This window comes from Heterodontus francisci, chromosome 1 (genome assembly GCF_036365525.1).
Source record: "Heterodontus francisci isolate sHetFra1 chromosome 1, sHetFra1.hap1, whole genome shotgun sequence".
NCBI lineage: Eukaryota > Metazoa > Chordata > Chondrichthyes > Heterodontiformes > Heterodontidae > Heterodontus > Heterodontus francisci.
The window spans coordinates 88,151,287-88,170,966 of NC_090371.1; the positions used below are offsets into that span (position 1 = coordinate 88,151,287).

General features: G+C 44.6%; 1 protein-coding gene across 1 annotated transcript in view; it reads left to right on the forward strand.

The window, feature by feature from the left end:
- Window positions 1-19,680, forward strand: part of LOC137370639 (probable phospholipid-transporting ATPase IM) — a 440,540-nt gene that overhangs the window by 354,421 nt on the left and 66,439 nt on the right. The window contains exons 20-22 of the mRNA XM_068032731.1: window positions 2,440-2,545; window positions 16,569-16,707; window positions 18,942-19,125. Coding sequence (XP_067888832.1) covers window positions 2,440-2,545; window positions 16,569-16,707; window positions 18,942-19,125 — 429 coding nt within the window. The remainder of the gene's footprint in view (window positions 1-2,439; window positions 2,546-16,568; window positions 16,708-18,941; window positions 19,126-19,680) is intronic.

Consider the following 19,680-nt stretch of genomic DNA (forward strand, 5'->3'; position numbering starts at 1 on the left):
ATTAGAATAGATAGGTGCTTGATGGCCGGCGCAGACACGGTGGGCCGAAGAGCCTGTTTCTGTGCTGCATAACTCTATGACTCTATGATCACATCCACCAACTCCCCTTTATCAATTCTGTTAGTAACATGCTCAAAAAACTCCAACATGTTCGTCAAACATGATTTCCCATTCATAAATCCATGTTGACTATGCCCAATCAGATCATTATTATCCATGTGTCCATTTATCACATCCTTTAGAATAGATTCTAGCATTTTCCCAACGTCTGATGTAAGGCTAACAGGTCTGTAATTCCTTGTTTTCTCTCTCCCTCCTTTCTTAAATATGGGGTGACATTTGCGACCTTCCAATCTGCAGGAACCACTGTATAGAATTCTATAGAATTTTGAAAGATGATCACCAACGCATCCGCTATCTCCATAGCTACCTCTTTCAATACTCTGGGATGTAGACTATCAGGTCCTGTGGCCTTATCAACCTTCAGCCCCATTAATTTCTCCAGCACAACCTTCTTACTAATATCCTTCAATTCCTCATTCCCCTAATCCCTTGGATCTCTAATTCTGGGAGATTTCTTGTATCTTCCTCAATGAAGACAGACACAAAGAAATCATTTAGCTTCTCTACCATTTCTCTATTTCCCTTATAAATTCTCCTGACTCTGCCTGTAATGGACCCACAATTGTCTTCGCCAAATGTTTCCTTTTTACGTACATGTAGAATCTTTTACAGTCCATTTTTATATTTTTTGCTAACTTACATTCATATTCTATTCTCCCTTTCTTTATCAGTTTCTTCATCCTCCTTTGCTGTATTCTAAAATCCTCCCAATCCTCAGGTTTACTAGTACATAGTGTACTGCGTACAGTTTTGGTCTCCTTATTTAAGGACGGATATACTTGCATTGGAGGCAGTTCAAAGAAGGTTCACTAAATTGATTCCTGGGTTGAAGGGGTTGTCCAATGAGGAAAGGTTGAGCAGGTTGGACCTATACTCACTGGAGTTTAAAAGAATGAGAGGTGATCTTATTGAAACACGTAAGATTCTGAGGGGACTTGACAGGGTAGATGCATGGAGGATGTTTCCCCTCATGGGGAAATCTAGAACTAGGGGGCACAGTTTCAAAGTAAGGGGTCTCCCATTTAAGATGGAGATGATGAGGAATTTCTTCTCTCTGAGGGGGTTAATCTTTTGAATTCTGTACCCCAGAGTGCAGTGGAATCTGGGTCATTGAATATATTCAAGGCTGAGCTGGACAGACTTTTTTTAATATGCGTTCATGGGATGTGAGCGTCGCTGGCTAGGCCAGCATTTATTGCCCATCCCTAATTGCCCACTGAAGGCATTTAAGAGTCAACCACATTGCTGTGGATCTGGAGTCACATATAGGCCAGATCAGGTAAGGATGGCAGGTTTCGTTCCCTAAAGGACATTAATAAACCAGATGGGTTTTTACAACAATCGACAATGGTTTCATGGTCACCATTAGGTTAGCTTTTAATTCCAGATTTATGAATTGAATTCAAATTTCACCATTTGCTGTGGTGGAATTCAAACCCATGTCCCCAGAGCATTAGCCTAGGCATCTGGATTACTGGTCCAGTGACATTACCACGACACAACCACCTCCTCCTTTTGATTTATAAGGGAGTAAAGGGTTATGGGGGCCAGGCAGGAAAGTAGAGTTACAGCCATGATCTTATTGAATGGCGGAGCAGGCTTGAGAGGCTAAATGGCCTACTCCTGCTCCTATTTCCTATGTTCTTATGCATCTTCTCCTCCCGTCTCATTGCACAGTTTTTGAATCCCCGGTCAGCCCCTGCTCCTTTATCTCCAGCCTCCCATATCCTGGGGTGCTTTTGGAAGCCCTGGTCTGCTTCTGCGCCCATATCTTCCCTTCTCATCTCCTGGTGCACTGTTTGAATCCCTGCTCTTCTCCTGCTCCTTTATGTCCCCCCCTGCCATCTTCTGGTGCGCTTTTTGAATCTCTGGTTGGCACCTGCTCCTTTATCTCCAGCTTCCCATCTCCTGGCATGGCTTTTGAATCCGCAGTCTGCTCCTGCTTCTTTATTTCTGGCTTCTGATCCCTTGGTGTGTTTTTTGAATCCCTGGATTGTTCCTGCTCCTTTGTCTCCAGCTTCCAATCTCCTGGTGTGCTTTTTGAATTCCACTCTGCTCCCACTCCTTAATATCTGGCCTCCGACCTCCTGATCTTATCTATTTTCCATCTATGTCAGCCAGTTATGTTTTCTCCCCTTCTCTGTCCATGCTCTTTATTTGTTGGAAACCTACATATTTACATATACACTGACCAGTTTCTTTGGTGCAATATTTCTATTTTTTACTCAGCATATAAAAGTACAAATAAATCTGGACCGGTGCTGTCCAAAAGCAATAAAAAAATGTATAAAATGGAAAAAATATTTTTTCTTACAGAGACAGCTGTAAATATTGGTTACGCATGTAATATGTTGTATGAAGACATGAGAAACATTTTCATCATTGAAGGCAACAATTCAGAAGCTGTACGTGCAGAATTAAGGTAGAGAAACTAAACTTGACTATTTTTCTCACACAGTAAAAGACAGAGAAATGGCAGAAAATAAAATTCCAGATTTGTGTCCAGGAAGCAAGGCCTGGAAGGCAAACTTGTAAATTAAGTTTAATGTGTTAAAGCGAGTAAATTCCTCCTTATTATTAAAGTGAAACTTTGCGCACAAAATTTTAATTCAGAAGACATGCCAAGATAACAACTTATATTTTGGGCACTTTACTTTAATCTTCTTTGAGGGGATACGTTTTAAGGTGGGGGACTTCAAGGAAGCAGAGGGGTTTAGGGAGGTAATTCCAGAGTATGGGGCACAGCTGCCAGTGGTGGAATGAAGTGAGGGAGGGATATACAGTAGGCCAGAAACTAGGAGTGGAGAGTTTTGGAGATGTTTTTTTTTATTCATTCATGGGATGTGGGCGTCACTGGCCAGGCCAGCATTTATTGCCCATCCCTAATTGCCGTTGAGAAGCTGCCTTCTTGAACCGCTGCAGTCCATGTGAGGTAGGTACACCCACGCTGTTAGGAAGGGAGTTCCAGGATTTTGACCCAGCGACAGTGAAGGAACGGCAATATAGTTCCAAGTCAGGATGGTGTGTGACTTGGACGGGAACTTGCAGGTGGTGGTGTTCCCATGCATCTGCTGCTCTTGTCCTTCGAGGTGGTAGAGGTCACGGGTTTGGAAGGTGCTGTCTAAGGAGCCTTGGTGCGTTGCTGCAGTGCATCTTGGAGATGGTACACACTGCTGCCACTGAGCGACGGTAGTGGAGGGAGTGAATGTTTGTGGATGGTGTGCCAATCAAGCGGGCTGCTTTGTTCTGGATGGTGTCGAGCTTCTTGAGTGTTGTTGGAGCTGCACCCATCCAGGCAAGTGGAGAGTATTCCATCACACTCCTGACTTGTGCCTTGTAGATGGTGGACAGGCTTTGGGGAATCAGAAGGTGAGTTACTCGCTGCAGAATTCCTAGCCTCTGACCTGCTATTGTAGCCACGGTATTTAATTGGCTACTCCAGTTCAGTTTCTGGTCAATGGTAGCCCCGAGGATTTTGATAGTGCGGGATTCAGCGATGGTAATGCCATTGAATGTCAAGGGGAGATGGTTAGATTCTCTCTTGTTGGAGATGGTCATTGCCTGGCACTTGTGTGGTGCGAATGTTACTTGTCACTTATCAGCCCAAGCTTGGATATTGTCCAGGTCTTGCAGCATTTCTACAAGGACTGCTTCAGTATTTGAGGAGTCACGAATGGTGCTGAACATTGTGCAATCACCAGCGAACATCCCCACTTCTGACCTTATGATTGAAGGAAGGTCATTGATGAAGCAGCTGAAGATGGTTGGGCCCAGGACACTACCCTGAGGAACTCCTGCAGTGATGTCCTGGAGCTCAGATGATTGACCTTCAACAACCGCAGCCATCTTCCTTTGCGCTAGGTATGACTCCAACCAGCAGAAAGTTTTCCCCCTGATTCGCATTGACTCCAGTTTTGCTAGGGCTCCTTGATGCCATACTCGGTCAAATGCTGCCTTGATGTCAAGGGCAGTCACTTTCACGTCACCACATTTGTCATTTATATAAATGACATAGATGACTATGTGGGGGGTAGGATCAGTAAGTTCGCGGATGACACAAAGATTGGCCGAGTGGTTAACAGTGAGGTGGAGTGTCTTAGGTTACAGGAAGACATAGATGGGATAGTCAAATGGGCAGAAAAGTGGCAGATGGAATTTAACGCTGAAAAGTGTAAGATGATACACTTTGGAAGGAGTAATGTGACACGGAAGTATTCAATGAATGGCCTGCCACTGGGAAGTTCCGAGGAACAAAGGGACCTTGGCGTGTTTGTCCATAGATCTCTGAAGACAGAAGGGCAGGTTAATAGGGTGGTGAAAAAGGCATATGGGACACTTGTCTTTATCAATCGAGGCATAGATTACAAAAGCAGTGAGGTCATGTTGGAGTTGTACAGAACTTTGGTAAGGCCACAACTGGAGTAGTGTGTGCAATTCTGGTCGCCACATTATAGGAAGGATGTGATTGCATTGGACGGGGTGCAGAGGCGATTCACCAGGATGTTGCCTGGGATGGAACATTTAAGCTATGAAGAAAGGTTGGATAGGCTTGGGTTGTTTTCACTGGAGCAGAGAAGACTGAGGGGTGACCTGATCGAGGTGTACAAGATTATGAGGGGCATGGACAGGGTGGGTAGGGAGCAGCTGTTCCCCTTAGTTGAATGGTCAGTTACGAGGGGTCACAAGTTTAAGGTGCGGGGCGGGAGGTTTAAAGGGGATTTGAGGAAGAACTTTTTTACCCAGAGGGTGGTGACGGTCTGGAATGCTCTGCCTGGGAGCGTGGTAGATGCAGGTTGCCTCACATGCTTTAAAAAGTACCTGGATGAGCACTTGGCATGTCATAACATTCAAGGCTATGGGCCAAGTGCTGGCAAATGGGATTAGGTAGACAGGTCAGGTATTTTAATGTATCGGTGCAGACTCGATGGGCCGAAGGGCCTCTTCTGCACTGTATTATTCTGTGATTCTGTGATTCCTGAGTTGAGCTCTTTTGTCCATGTTTGAACCAAGGCTGAAATGAGGTCAGGAGCTGAGTGGCCCTGGCGGGACCCAAACTGAGCATCACAGAGCAGGTTATTACTAAGCAAGTGCTGCTTGATGGCACTGTTGATGACACCTTCCATCACTTTACTGATGATTGAGAGTAGACTGATGGGGCGGTATTTGGCCGGGTTGGACTTGTCCTGCTTTTTGTGCACAGGACATACCTCGGCAATTTTCCACATTGCCGGGGAGATGCCAGTGTTGTAGCTGTACTGGAACAGCTTGGCCAGGGGTGCGGCAAGTTGTGGAGCACAGATCCTCAGTACTATTGCCGGAATATTGTCAGGACCCATAGCCTTTGCAGTATCCAGTGCCTTCAGTCGTTTCTTGATATCACGCAGAGTGAATCGAATTGGCTGAAGTCTGGCATCTGTAATGCTGGGGACTTCAGGAGGGGGCCGAGATAGATCATCAACTCGGCACTTCTGGCTGAAGATTTTTGCAAATGCTTCAGCCTTATCTTTCGCTCTGATGTGCTGGGCTCCCCCATCATTGAGGATGGGGATTTTTGTGGAGCCACCTCCTCCAGTTAGTTGTTTAATTGACCACCGCCATTCACGACTGGTGTGGCAGGACTGCAGAGCTTAGACCTGATCCATTGGTTATGGGATTGCTTAGCTCTGTCTATTGCATGCTGCTTATGCAGTTTGGCATGCAAGTAGTACTGGGTTGTAGCTTCACCAGGTTGACACCTCATTTTGAGGTATGCCTGGTGATGCTCCTGGCATGCCCTCCTGCACTCTTCATTGAACCAGGGTTGGTCTCCTGGCTTGATGGTAATGGTAGAGTGGGGATATGCTGGGCCATGAGGTTGCAGATTGTGGTTGAGTACAATTCTGCTGCTGCTGATGGCCCACAGCGCCTCATGGATGCCCAGTTTTGCATTGCTAGATCTGTTCGAAATCTATCCCATTTAGCACGGTGATAGTGCCACACAACACGATGGACGGTATCCTCAATGTGAAGGCGGGACTTCGTCTCCACAAGGACTTTGCAGTGGTCACTCCTACCAATACAGTCATGGACAGAAGCATCTGCAGCAGGCAGATTAGTGAGGACAAGTTCAAGTATGTTTTTCCCTCATGTTGGTTCCCCCACCACCTGCCGCAGACCCAGTCTAGCAGCTATGTCTTTTAGTACTCAGCCAGCTCGGTCAGTAGTGGTGCTACCGAGCCACTCTTGGTGATGGACATTGAAGTCCCCCACCCAGAGTATATTTTGTGCCTTTGCCACCCTCAGTGCTTCCTTGTAAGGCTGAGGAAGGTTACAGAGTAAGGAGGACTGTGGCTGTGAAGAGTTTAGTTAAACACAAAGGTAAGAATGCTAAATTGGAGGTGTTGGGGCACTGGGATTCAATGTAGGTAAGCAGTGGCGCAGTGGTTAGCACTGCAGCCTCACAGCTCCAGCGACCCAGGTTAAATTCCGGGTACTGCCTGTGTGGAGTTTGCAAGTTCTCCCTGTGTCTGCTTGGGTTTTCTCTGGGTGCTCCGGTTTCCTCCCACAAGCCAAAAGACTTGCAGGTTGGTAGGTAAATTGGCCATTATAAAAAATTGCCCCTAGTATAGGTAGGTGGTAGGGAAATATAGGGACAGGTGGGGATGTGGTAGGAATATGGGATTAGTGTAGGATTAGTATAAAATGGGTGGTTGATGGTCGGCACAGACTCGGTGGGCCGAAGGGCCTGTTTCAGTGCTGTATCTCTAAACTAAACTAAACTAAACATGACTTGATGCAGGATAGCATATGGGCAGGTGGTAGATACGAGGCCAGCCAGGAGAACATAGAATAGTCAAGTCTGGAGGTAACAAAGACATGAATGAGAGTTTTAGCAGCTCACAGGCTGAAGCAGGGTGGAGGCAATGACATAACAGAAGTGGAAGTGGGAACCCTTTGTGATGGAGAGAAAATAGTATCAGGACCTCTGTTCAGGTTCAAATAGAGTGCGAAGGTTGCCCACCCACTCATTCTCTGGCCTGCATAATCTTTCGCTCTTCCAAAACCCAGCTGCCTATATCTTAAGTGACATCATTACAATGCCAACATCATTTTACACACACAGGATTACACAGGGTATACGGCACAGAAACAGGCCATTTGGCCCAATGGTCCATGCTCCACTTGAGCTTCCTCCCCTCTTTCCTCATCTAAATCCTCTATTTGCTTCTCCCTCATATGCTTGTCTAGCTATTCAGCAATAGGAAAGATGATTTAAACAATTTATGCATGTTTGATTTAATACTACACCCCATTCGGAAAACATTTTTAAAAATCTAACCTGCATGCAAAAAATCCTGAACAGTTGTTGGTGCTTCTATAAATATCACATTCATTAATAATTGTCAGTTCTTTAATGCCAGGAGTATTACAGGTAAAACAGATGAGTTAAGGGCAAGGATTGACACGTGGAATTGTGAAATAGTAGCCATCACGGAGACATGGTTGAGGGAGGGGAAGGATTAGCAGCTCAATATCCCGGGATATGGAATCTTCAGGCGAGACAGAGGAGGGGGTAAAAGAGGAGGGGGCATTGCAATATTAGTTAAGGAGTCAGTTACTGCAGTAAGGAGAGACGATATCTTGGAGGGGGCATCAAATGAAGCTTTATGGGTAGAGTTTAGGAATAAAAAAGGGACAGCCACATTGCTAGGTGTTTATTATAGACCCCCAGATAGTCAGCGGGAAATTGAGGAGCAAATATGTGCGCAATTCGCAGAGGTGTAATAGGGTAATTATATTAGGTGATTTCAACTTTCCCAACATTAATTGGGATAGTCATCATGTTAAGGGCTTAGATGGAGTGGAGTTCTTAAAATGTATACAGGAGAACTTTTTCGCTCAGTATGTACAGGATCCAACAAGGGAGGGTGCAGTGTTGGAGAATGATTCTGGGGAATGAAGCCGGACAAGTGGTTGATGTGTTGGTGGGGGAGCATTTTGGTGATAGCGACCACAGCATGGTACAATTTAAGCTTGTTATGGAGAAAGAAATAGACAAGTTGCAAAAAAAGGTTTTGGTTTCGGAGAGAGCGAATTATAGTAAAATAAGGCAGGATCTGGCCAAGGTAGACTGGAAAGACTTACTTGTCGGGCAATCTACAGAAGAGCAGTGGGGGGGGCATTCAAAAAGGAAATGGGGAGGGTACAGGCCCAACATGTTCCCTCTAGGGTAACAGTTAGGAGCAACAAGCCCAGAGAACCATGGATGACCAGAAATATTCAGGGTAAGATGAGAAGGAAAAGAGAGGCTTTTAGCAAATACAAGCAGAGCAAATCAACGGAAGCATTAGTGGAGTAAAGAAAGTGTAGGATGGAGCTTAAGAAAACAATTTGGAGAGCAAAGAGGAGATATGAGAAAGCTCTGGCTGGTAAAAGTAGGGAAAATCCCAAGATATTCTATAAGTATATCAATGGGAAGAGGATAACCAGGGCAAGAGTAGGACCCATTAGGGACCAAGGGGGAAATCTGTGGGTGGAGCCAGAGGACATTGGTAGAGTGTTGAATGAATACTTCACATCTGTCTTCACCCAAGAGAATGAGGATGTAGATATGGAACTTAGAGAGCGAGACTGTGAGGTTCTTGAGCAAATTGTCATAGGGAGTGACAAGGTATTGGAGTTTATCGCAGGCTTAAAAGTGGACAAATCTCCAGGTCCGGACGATTTGTGTCCCAGGATGCTGTGGGAGGCGAGGGTGGAGATTGCAGGGGCTCTGACCCAAATTTTTAATTCCTCTATGGCCACAGGGGAGGTGCCAGAGGACTGGAGAGCAGCTAATGTGGTCCCACTATTTAAGAAAGGTTGTAGAGATAAACCAGGGAACTATAGTCCAGTGAGTCTCACGTCAGTGGTAGGGAAACTATTGGAGAAAATTCTGAAGGAGAGAATCTATCTCCACTTGGAGAGGCAAAATTTGATTAGGAATAGTCAGCATGGCTTTGTCAGAGGGAGGTCATGTCTAACAAATTTGATTGAATTTTTTGAGCATGTGACCAGGTGTGTAGATGAGGATAGTGCAGTTGATGTAGTTTACATGGAATTCAGCAAAGCCTTTGACAAGGTCCCACATGGAAGACTTATCAAGAAAGCAAATGCACATGGGATACAGGGTAAATTGATAAGGTGGATTCAAAATTGGCTTAGCTGTAGTCGACAGAGAGTGATGACAGACGGCTGTTTTAGTGACTGGAAGCCAGTGTCCAGTGGCGTACCACAGGGATCTGTGCTGGGTCCCCTATTGTTTGTCATTTATATAAACGACATAGATGACTATGTGGGGGGTAGGATCAGTAAGTTCGCGGATGACACAAAGATTGGCCGAGTGGTTAACAGTGAGGTTGAGTGTCTTGGGTTACAGGAAGATATAGACGGGATGGTCAAATGGGCAGAAAAGCGGCAGATGGAATTTAACGCTGAAAGGTGTGAGATGATACACTTTGGAAGGAGTAATGTGACACGGAAGTATTCAATGAATGGCCTGACACTGGGAAGTTCCGAGGAACAAAGGGACCTTGGCGTGTTTGTCCATAGATCTCTGAAGGCAGAAGGGCAGGTTAATAGGGTGGTGAAAAAGGCATATGGGACACTTGCCTTTATCAATCGAGGCATAGATTACAAAAGCAGGGAGGTCATGTTGGAATTGTATAGAACTTTGGTAAGGCCACAGCTGGAGTACTGTGTACAATTCTGGTCACCACATTATAGGAAGGATGTGATTGCACTGGAGGGGGTGCAGAGGCGATTCACCAGGATGTTGCCTGGGATGGAACATTTAAGCTATGAAGAGAGGTTGGATAGGCTTGGGATTTTCTCGCTGGAGCAGAGAAGACTGAGGGGTAACCTGATCGAGGTGTTCAAGAATATGAAGGGCATGGACAGGGTGGATAGGGAGCAGCTGTTCCCCTTAGTTGAAGGGTCAGTTACGAGGGGGCACAAGTTTAAGGTGAAGGGCAGGAGGTTTAAGGAGGATTTGAGGAAGAACTTTTTTACCCAGAGGGTGTGACGGTCTGTAATACATTGCCTGGGAGGGTGGTAGAGGCGGATTGCCTCACATCCTTTAAATAGTACCTGGATGAGCACTTGGCACGTCATAACATTCAAGGCTATGGGCCAAGTGCTGGCAAATGGGATTAGGTAGACAGGTCAGGTGTCTTTAATGCATCGGTGCAGACTCAATGGGCTGAAGGCCCTCTACTGCGCAGTATTATTCTGTGATTCTCAAGGAACTGAACCCAGGACAGCGGTTATAATAAAACTGCAGAACTAAAAATTAACTCAAATAGTTGACAGGTTTATCTGTAACAGTGCTTAGAACCTTTGGAGGATTGGACTGAATATCATTGCTTTCCCATCCAAATTTGGTCTTCAGTTCTTACCTTACTGCCTTACCTTATCTAAAAACTGCCAGTCCCTGATCCTGCATTCAACCATGGGCAGTACAAGTCTTGAGGTGGCTTTTTCAAATGATATTTAGTAAATCTATCTGGTGCTTGTGGAGACATATTTCTTGTAGCTTGTGGGTTTTTTGACTTTAAAAGATTTGGAAGGGCTTCCAGTTGATATTGTAGATTTCGAACTGTTAAAGGTCTTCTGATACTGCAGCTTTTTCTTGATGGTGTTCCTTCCAGAAATCCCACTCTGGGAGGAGCAGGAGAAGCAGTTGGAAGGAGCAAACAGGACTACAGCTGGAGGGAGCATAAGAAGAAATAGACATGTTCAGAGGCATCATTAACCTCCCAACAGAGTTTATAGGCCTAGAAGAAAAATACCTACCATTTCCCAAGCAGCAATGCATAAGAAGATTTTGAAACTTTACAGAAACAGTGACAGCATTGCCTGTTACATTCAAGATGACTATAGTCCTGAAAGTTTGTTTTTCCAGTTGCTTACAGGCTACCACAGAGAATATCAGCAACACCATTCAGTCTGCAATCCAGGCTTACAGGCAAGAGGAACTGATGCCCTGTTTGCTCGATCAAATGCATTTATCAAATTTTCTGTGGGAATCTGGAAACAGTAAGATAGAGCTTTATGGTTCGCACAATTTGCAGGATTCCTCCAAGTCTAGAGTGTTGTTGACTGCACCCATGTCATTCTGTGGGCTCCACCAGACTTCCACTTCATTAATATGCAGCTGGTGTGTTATCAACAGCAGTGCATCATGAAGTTTTGTGCTCACTTTGCTGGTAATCAGCATAATGCTTTTATTTTGGGCCCGCTAATAACCCGGTTCTGAGCATGGGGGGGGGAAGGGGTTGGGGGAATAGCGGGCAAGAAACCCACAAGATGTTTTGCCACGTCAGCATGCCCAATTTCAATATGGATACCGAATTATCACTTTACTTCGGGTTTCACGATGCACATCAGTGGGTGTGATGACAATCTCAGCTCGACTATTTAAAGGGCCAATTCAAAAATGGAGCTTGGAGGAGTTTTGGCATATAGCCAGCAATTGTACAAGATGGACTCCGAATGCTCAAAGGCTGTACCCAACTTTAACAACTTGAGTGGGGGCAGTAAACCTCCCCAGCAATGGAAAGAAGAATGTTGCTGTCACGAAGAAAACATGGTTAGAGATGGCTGAGTGGGTCAGATGCAGGGGTATTATGGCCCGTACCTGGATCCAATACAGGAAGTGGTTTGATGACCTGACCAAGTCTGGAAAGGTGAGTACAGTTGCAGATTCACTACATCCCATAGTGTACACCCCCCCACCCCGAACTCTGTCTTATGTGGACTCCATTGCCTCACTCCTCACACCCACTTAACTTTGAAGAGCACACATCATTCACTTTATGTGCACTTCCTCACCTCCCCATTTATCTATGCACCACTGTCACTCAGCCCAGTGCTCATGCAATGTCAAGACTATCTGCCTGATAGTCACCCACACTGAGTGCACTGCAGCCATCGGGTGAATACATAGCTTCCAGACACTCATAGTTCTGTTGCTTTCCCATTTCAGAAGAAGCAAGCACAGAACACAAGGGAGAGGACTGGAGGTGGACAACAACATGTAATGTAGCTGAAATCATCAAAGAGGCCGTGGAGATCAGTGGTATATCTGCATTCCTGACCATTGGAGATGGAGAAACTGGAACTTTGAAGCTGCCTAGTGACAGAATAAAGTATCTGAGCCACATCTCATAAAAGATGTAGTCATGTTTTCTTGATTTTAGTAACACATGTAATATGATCATCTAAATTGTGTTCATTAGAAACATGTTGACATTGTCAGTACTAATTCATATTCATCTCTTCTCTCCTCCAGGACCTTCACACGTACCACAGTTGTCATGAACTTTCTGGATGCCGATCCCTCAGGAGCTGATTCCTTCTGAGGATGCACTGTCATAGAATACATGCCAACCATGCACCAGTGCAAATATACATACTTTGGTGGGTCCAGTTGGAGAGGCACAGTTCACAAGTGAGCAAGAGCATACAGTGGTGGCAGGGGCACCTGTGGAGAGTTGGAGGGCACAGCCCACTGCAAGCTCTGCTCAGCTGGACACAGAGCTGTACCCCGCAGATGAAAAGGATAATCACCGAGGAGCAGCAGAAAATTTGCAACGTACTGCTGACCTTGCATGCACACTGTCCACAAATGCACAGAGAATGGAAAAATCTAACTCCAGCGTGAATGGGTTGTTATCGAGAGCATTGTGAGGATGTCTTCTTTCATGGTTAGATTGGCTAACTCCATGGAACAGTAATCAAATGAGTTCCTAAAGGCCTTGACCATGCTTGTGCAGAATGTGGATGCCAACAGCTCTGGTTTTTAAAAGTATGACTGACATTTTAACCTTGGTGTTATCGCCAGGTGAGGAGGGGTCTCAGGCTCCCCTCTTGCCCTTCCTCTTATTTGACCGCAACAGGGTTTATTCCTTTTAAACAGTGATTGTGCTTACCACCTCTGAGAGTGGTTTACCTTTTTACCTTTACTGTGATTGTGAAGGAACCAATTGGACAGGTTTTATTGAGTTTAAACAAGAAAGAGATAAGTTTATTATACTTAACACTCTAACACCGATTTAAAAAATACTAAAAAAATGCAACACATTCACACACACAGAAATAGTTTACAGAGGGAGGAATAGATTTTGTGGTTGGATTAAAGTCCAGAATCAATGGCACTTAAGTACACAGTCTGTGAATTGGATGATTTGGTAGTCTGGCTGGAGTTGTACACTTTAAGTCCTTGGTTGGTCAAAGTGCACTTTGGTTGCCTGCTTTGCTCAGGGTTCTCTTCAAGGCAGAACTGTCGTTGGCTCTCTTCCCCTGGTCGCTGGCTATAGCAGTCTATAGACTTGGAGTTTCCACAGTCGCAGATGGTTTTCAAACTTGATGTTTTCTGGGGAGAGAGAAAGAATGAGAAGCAGCAGCCTCCTGTGCTGTTGCTCACTCAGATACCCCTTGTCTTCTGTCTGTGTAACAAAACTTCTGTTTTTTTCAGAGATGGACACACGGTCACATGGTTCTCTCAATCCCCTTTGTTTTTAATGAGATACAGGGTTCAGAATTGGCTCCACAGATTCCAGGATGCCAATATTTGCACTCGGAGGGGTTTGCTCTTTCAAAGTCAATTTGTCAGAATGGCCTTGACTGTCATGCTAATGAAGCAATCCTAGGGAATTCAATTACTTAGAGCAAGCCATTGTTTGGGGTCCAGGGCTTCTCAGACTTCTGTCTGCAGTTCAGTCTCTTGGAATTTCAGATGCAAGTTGCAGTGGCCATCTTGGCTGCTAGTTTTTTAAAAGTTACTGTCGGATTTTTTTCCATTAAAAGTCGAATATAAGTTTCCAAACAATGAAATTGGCATATGGAGTTTTCTTGACATTGGCCTCAATGCACATCATGGATCTGCACCAAACTGAGTTTAAGGAGTGAAGCGTGGCTGGTCCATGAGGGGGTGATGATGAACAGTGACATGGAAGTGGGAACTCAAAACGCTTACACTTCTCACCTGGTGCCTCCCCCTCAGCTAGTACCTGACAAGCTGCCCCCTCTCTCGATGGCTGAGTCTGCCCGTGCACAATTCAGGTGGAGCAGTCTTTGACAGAGCTTTCAAAGGCTTCAAAACACTAAGAACATGAGCCAACAACATCACAACAGTCAAATCAAGGATCGGAGCAATTTGCCTCGACTTCTGCTGAAGCCACAAAGGTTCCACTGCATAGGAGTGGTAGGAAAAATAGTAAAGCTTTGCGGTTGCCCAAAGGTATGCATTTTGAGAAAATGTTATGTTAAGTTTCTGTTGTATTACTTTGCACTACTTTCCTTTGCAAAATGACAACTTGCCTTTTCAGTTGTTTGTAGATTTTTTAAAAATTTATCCTCGGGATGTGAGCACCGCTGGCAAAGACTGCATTTGAGAAGATGGTGGTGAGCCGCCTTCTTGAACTGCTGCAACTCATGTGGTGTAGGTACTCCCACAGTACTGTTAGTGAGGGAGTTCCAGGATTTTAACTCAGTGACAGTAAAGGAATGGCGATATATTTCCAAGTTAGGAAGGTGTGTATCTTGGGAGGGGAACTTGCAGCTGGTGGTGTTCCCATGCATCTGTGGCCCTTGTCCTTCTAGGTAGTAGAGGTTGCAGGTTTGGAAGGTGCTGTCTAAGGAGCCTTGTGAGTTGCTGCAATGCATCTTGTAAATGGTAGACACTGTTGCCACTGTACGCTGGTTGTAGAGGGAGTGAATGTTTAAGGTGCGGATCAAGTGGGCTGCTTTGTCTTGGATAGTGTCAAGTTTCTTAAATGTTGTTGAACCTGAACTCATCCAGGCATGTAGAGAGTATTCCATCACATTGCTGACTTGTGCTTTGCAGGTGGTGGACAGGTTTTGGGGAGTCAGGAGGTGTGTTACTTGCCACAGAATTCCCAGCCTCTGACCTGCTCTTGTAGCCACAGTATTTATATGGCTTGTACAGTTAAGTTAATGGTCAATGGTAATGCCCCAGGATGTTGATGATGGTGGATTAAGCAATGGGAATGCTGTTGAATGTCAAGCGGAGATGGTTAGATTCTGTCGTGTTGGAGATGGTCATTGGCGGGCTTTTTAAAAAGAAAAATCGGAACCCGCCGGAAAACCCCGCTGTTAATTGAAAATTTCTCATTCCTGAAATTACCAGTCACGGACCTCAAAACTTTTACCACGGACACAGGTGTCTGTGTACTGACACGTTTCCGATCCCTGCTCCAGTCTGGCAATCTGTCAGTGAAAGCAGGCCTGCTAAGCTGATGGAACTAAGGCCTAACTAGCGTGTGGACCTTGGAATGTTCTCTGGACTCACAAAATTGTGGAAATTTAAATAAGCATTTTCCACCACATTATTAAAAGAGCTGAAGGCTCCTGGCTGATCATCCACATCAATGCTTTTTTCCCACACTATCCCCATATCCCTTTATGTCATTGGTATTTAGAAATCTGTCAATCTCTGCTTTGAACATACCCAATGACTGAGCTTCCACAGCTCCCTGGGGTAGAGAATTCCAAAGATTCACAACCCTCTGAGTAAAGAAATGTCTCCTCATCTCAGTCCTAAGTGGCTTCCCCCTTATTTTGAAACTGTGTCCCCTGATTCTAGACTCCCCAACCAGGGAAAACATCCTTACCCGCATCCACCCTGTCTGTCCCTTTAAATATTTTGTCGGTTTCAATGAGATCACCTTTCATTCTTCAGAACTCTGGAGAATACAGGCCCAGTTTCTCCAATCTTTCTTCAAAGGACAGTCCCGCCATCCTGGGAACAGGTCTGGTGAATCTTTGTTGCACTTCCTCTACGGCAATAAAATCCTTCCTAAGGTAAGGGGGCCAAAATAGCACACAGTACTCCAGGTGGGGTCTAACCAAGGTTCTATACAATTGAAGCAAGACGTCACTACTCCTGTACTCAAATCCTCTTGCAATAAAGGCTGACATACCATTAGCCTTCCTAATTGCTTGCTGCACCTGCATGTTATCTTTCAGTGACTTATTGACGAAGACACCCAGGTCCATTTTGTACAGCTATTCTTTCTAATTTATTATCATTTAAGAAATACTCTGTTCCTTCTATCAAAGTGGACAACCTCACAATTTTCCACATTATATTCCATCTGCCATGTTCTTGCCCATTCAATTAGCCTATCCAAATCCCCTTAAAGATGTTTTGCATCTTCCTCACAACATACATTCCCACCTAGTTTTGTGTCATCTGCGAATTTGGAAATATTACATTTGGTCTCCACATCCAGTGAAATTAAAGTGAATTATTTAACATTTGAAGTTAGTGAGAACTTTGCCTATATTCTAGTATCAAATCAAAGTACTAATTAGCCTTCTGAACACACAAATTGCTCTAAGTTTATATGATTTTTCCTTCAAATCATGTATTTGGTATATAATTAATACTGTTGTGCACATAGAAAAGCTTCAGGAATAATGAAAGAGCAAGACCAAACAGAAAATGAAGTAATCAGCATCAAGCAGCCAAAGAAACCACTTTTCCTACCTGAGGAAACTGTTGTTGGAGATTATGGGCTAGTGATCAATGGAGACACACTGGTAAGAAACCTTTGCATAACACCTTTAAAGTGAGGTAATTTTTCCTTTTGTTTATTGAAGAGTAGTATTTGAATTTGATTATTGAGAAACTTGGCAGAATTCCCATGGTGTTGGTCATATTAACTCGGAGAATACGATGAGGTTGGAAATCTGCCAGTCATCTGGTGGGAATGTGCCAGTAGGGCCAGAATAAAGACTGAGACAGCTTGGAGTTGTAGCCCCCTAACTAACCCCCTCATAAATCATTGACAAGGCCAGGGCATGCAAGGGTTTGGGATCAGTGGCAGAGTCTCCAATATCCACGAGCTCTCAAGTGACGGGTGGGTTGGTGGGGGGATGCATGCGGGATCAGCAGCTGCCAATAATAGGCTGCTAAATAATTGGGGTTAGGCTTAGGCCCACAAGGGAGTTCCAAACAGGTTTGTGCTCTGGAACACGGTATTTTATGCTCTCCCCCATGGCGAATTTGGATTCGGAGAGGGTATTTAATCGGGTGGGATGGTGGCAGGTGGGGGCCCCACCTCCACCCCATTTAAGTCCATGCCTGGAAGGCCCATGGATGGCCTGCCTGCCCTGCTGCCGATTGAGACCCTTAAGGGGCAATTAATGCTCAATTAAGGGCCTCTTCCCACCACCGCTGGTATTAACCCAGCGGCGGGCAGGCCTGTCACCACAAGGGGAGAGCGACATGCAAACTTGTGTAGGGTTGCTTCCCGGCTCCTGGGGTGGGGAGGGGTCCCTCGTTCAAAGGCACTCAGTGCCTGACGGAGGGACCCAGTACTAGGAATGGGTGGGGTGGGGGGGCTGCTGAAAGCCACCCCCTGCTATTGCTGCTGACTGTGCACCCCCCCCCACCCCCCGCGATCCTCACCCTGCGACACCCCTCGCACCATCACTTACCTCTGGCCTGGGTTGCTTCATTGGTGGTCATTCCAGCAGTAGCTACAGTCTCCACGGTGGCACTGGCAAGCAAAAGAGCTGCCAGCCTCAGATTGTCCGGCAGCTCTCAGCAGACAGGACCTCCTGATCCCAGGAGCCTGATTGGTTCAAGTGGCTCATAATACAGTGGGCCTTCCCCAAAGGTGGCAATGCAGGTTTCTTGCCAGCTCTACAGCCAGCAGCCAAGACCTCTGTCATCTCCATAAAATTCCCCCACTGTGCGGGAGAGGTTACAATCAACCAAGTCCACATACTGGCCCAAAGTCGTATCAGTCTGGCCCAGTGGCATTTTGTCTTCCTAAACTTGTGGAAACCAATCCTGCCCTGAGTTAAAATCGGCCAACTGTGTAAGAACACTGGGATTAATACCTTGACAAGAATGTTCATCAAGGATACCAGACAAATTCTTAAACTTTTCACCTAAACTCCTCATTAAGAAATGATCTGGGATTTACTACTCAGTCTATGCCTTGGAGTTAGATAACTAAATCTGGCTCATTGAACTGTCTTTATCCGAACAGTTACGATTATATTATCATTTACATGTCCAGCCTCCTGTCAGGACCCACACAAGCTACAGAGTGAATAAATTAATCCTTTCTTGCCAATTTTCTTCAAAGAAGTGAGACAACAAAATCATGACCTAACAATTGTTTATTAACCTTATTATCAGTTAACAGGACTTAAATTTAAACTCTGTCAAAGTGAATGGGTTTTGAGTGAGTTAAAATTGGGTCCATTAAGTCTACAAACAGTAGATAAGGTTTGTCAATTGACTATATTGTTGTAATGTCAGAACACAATAGGCAGCACGCTGCAAATTTTCAAATGAGTCTGTCTCCAGGATTTGGCATGGTTTCCAGACAAAACCAGTGAGCAGAAGTCCTGCCCTACTGCACTTTCAGTTGTACATCATTGGAATCAAAGTTTCTGGGCTCATAATTTCAAGCCACTGTAAGGTTATGAGATGTAACAGAAGGTTTTTACAAGCTGTATTGCTGTCCTGACAGCCTATCAGCACTAAAACAAAATATGATAATCTATGGCATCCTGTGTTAACAGGAGATACCATGCCTGAGGTAGTTCCACCAGGCACGAGCACTGCCTCCTTATTACAGAGCTGTTGTCAGAATTAGGGATGCCTTTAAAATCACTATTTTGCTATGAATGGGTCATTGAACCCTTTGAATGCTGAATTCCTTTGTATTGTTTCTATCATGCACGTATGTGAGATAATGAATGTGCACTGTAATTAATTAGATAGATCTGGTAATATATATTCTACCCAAATACAGGCACATGCTTTGGAAGAAGGCAATGAAATAGAATTCCTAAAAACAGCTTGCCTTTGTAAAACAGTTATCTGTTGTCGTGCAACACCCCTTCAGAAAGCACAGGTGGTACAACTGGTGAAAAAGTACAAGAAAGCAATAACGCTGGCAATTGGAGATGGTGCAAATGATGTAAGCATGATCAAAGGTAAGTGAGAAATAACACTGATTTGGATGAGAGGTTTTTCTTGCAAAAGTCCAACTCAATAACTTGACATCACTGTGGAAATTATAATTGCTGAAACAAAAAGTGTTTATTATCATAAAGAAACACTAAATGAAATGACTAATTATGATTACTTGACTTTTAAATACTGTTAGAGACAAGAATAACAAAAGAAACATTAGTGTAAGTTTCACAAGACCATCCTCCACATTAGCTCCTTAAATAGAAGCACAGATTGGAAAATTAGGTATGGAGGCTTTTTCATTGTGTATTTAATAAAGAGTATTGACTGCAAACATTAGCATCACAAACCAACATTCTTCCCTCAAAAAATGTTAGAACTCTGGATGTAGACTCTGAGAGCTAAATGCAGGGAAGATATTGGCCTCTGGACATTTGTAAAGCCTTTTATTTCTTCATAGATCATGCTACAATTTCTTAGTGTTTTGTACGGAACAGAACCCCTTTGTTCATGTTAAATATACTCACTCTTGGACAGATCTCCAGCTGCAACTTACATCCTGCCTATAAGTGCCT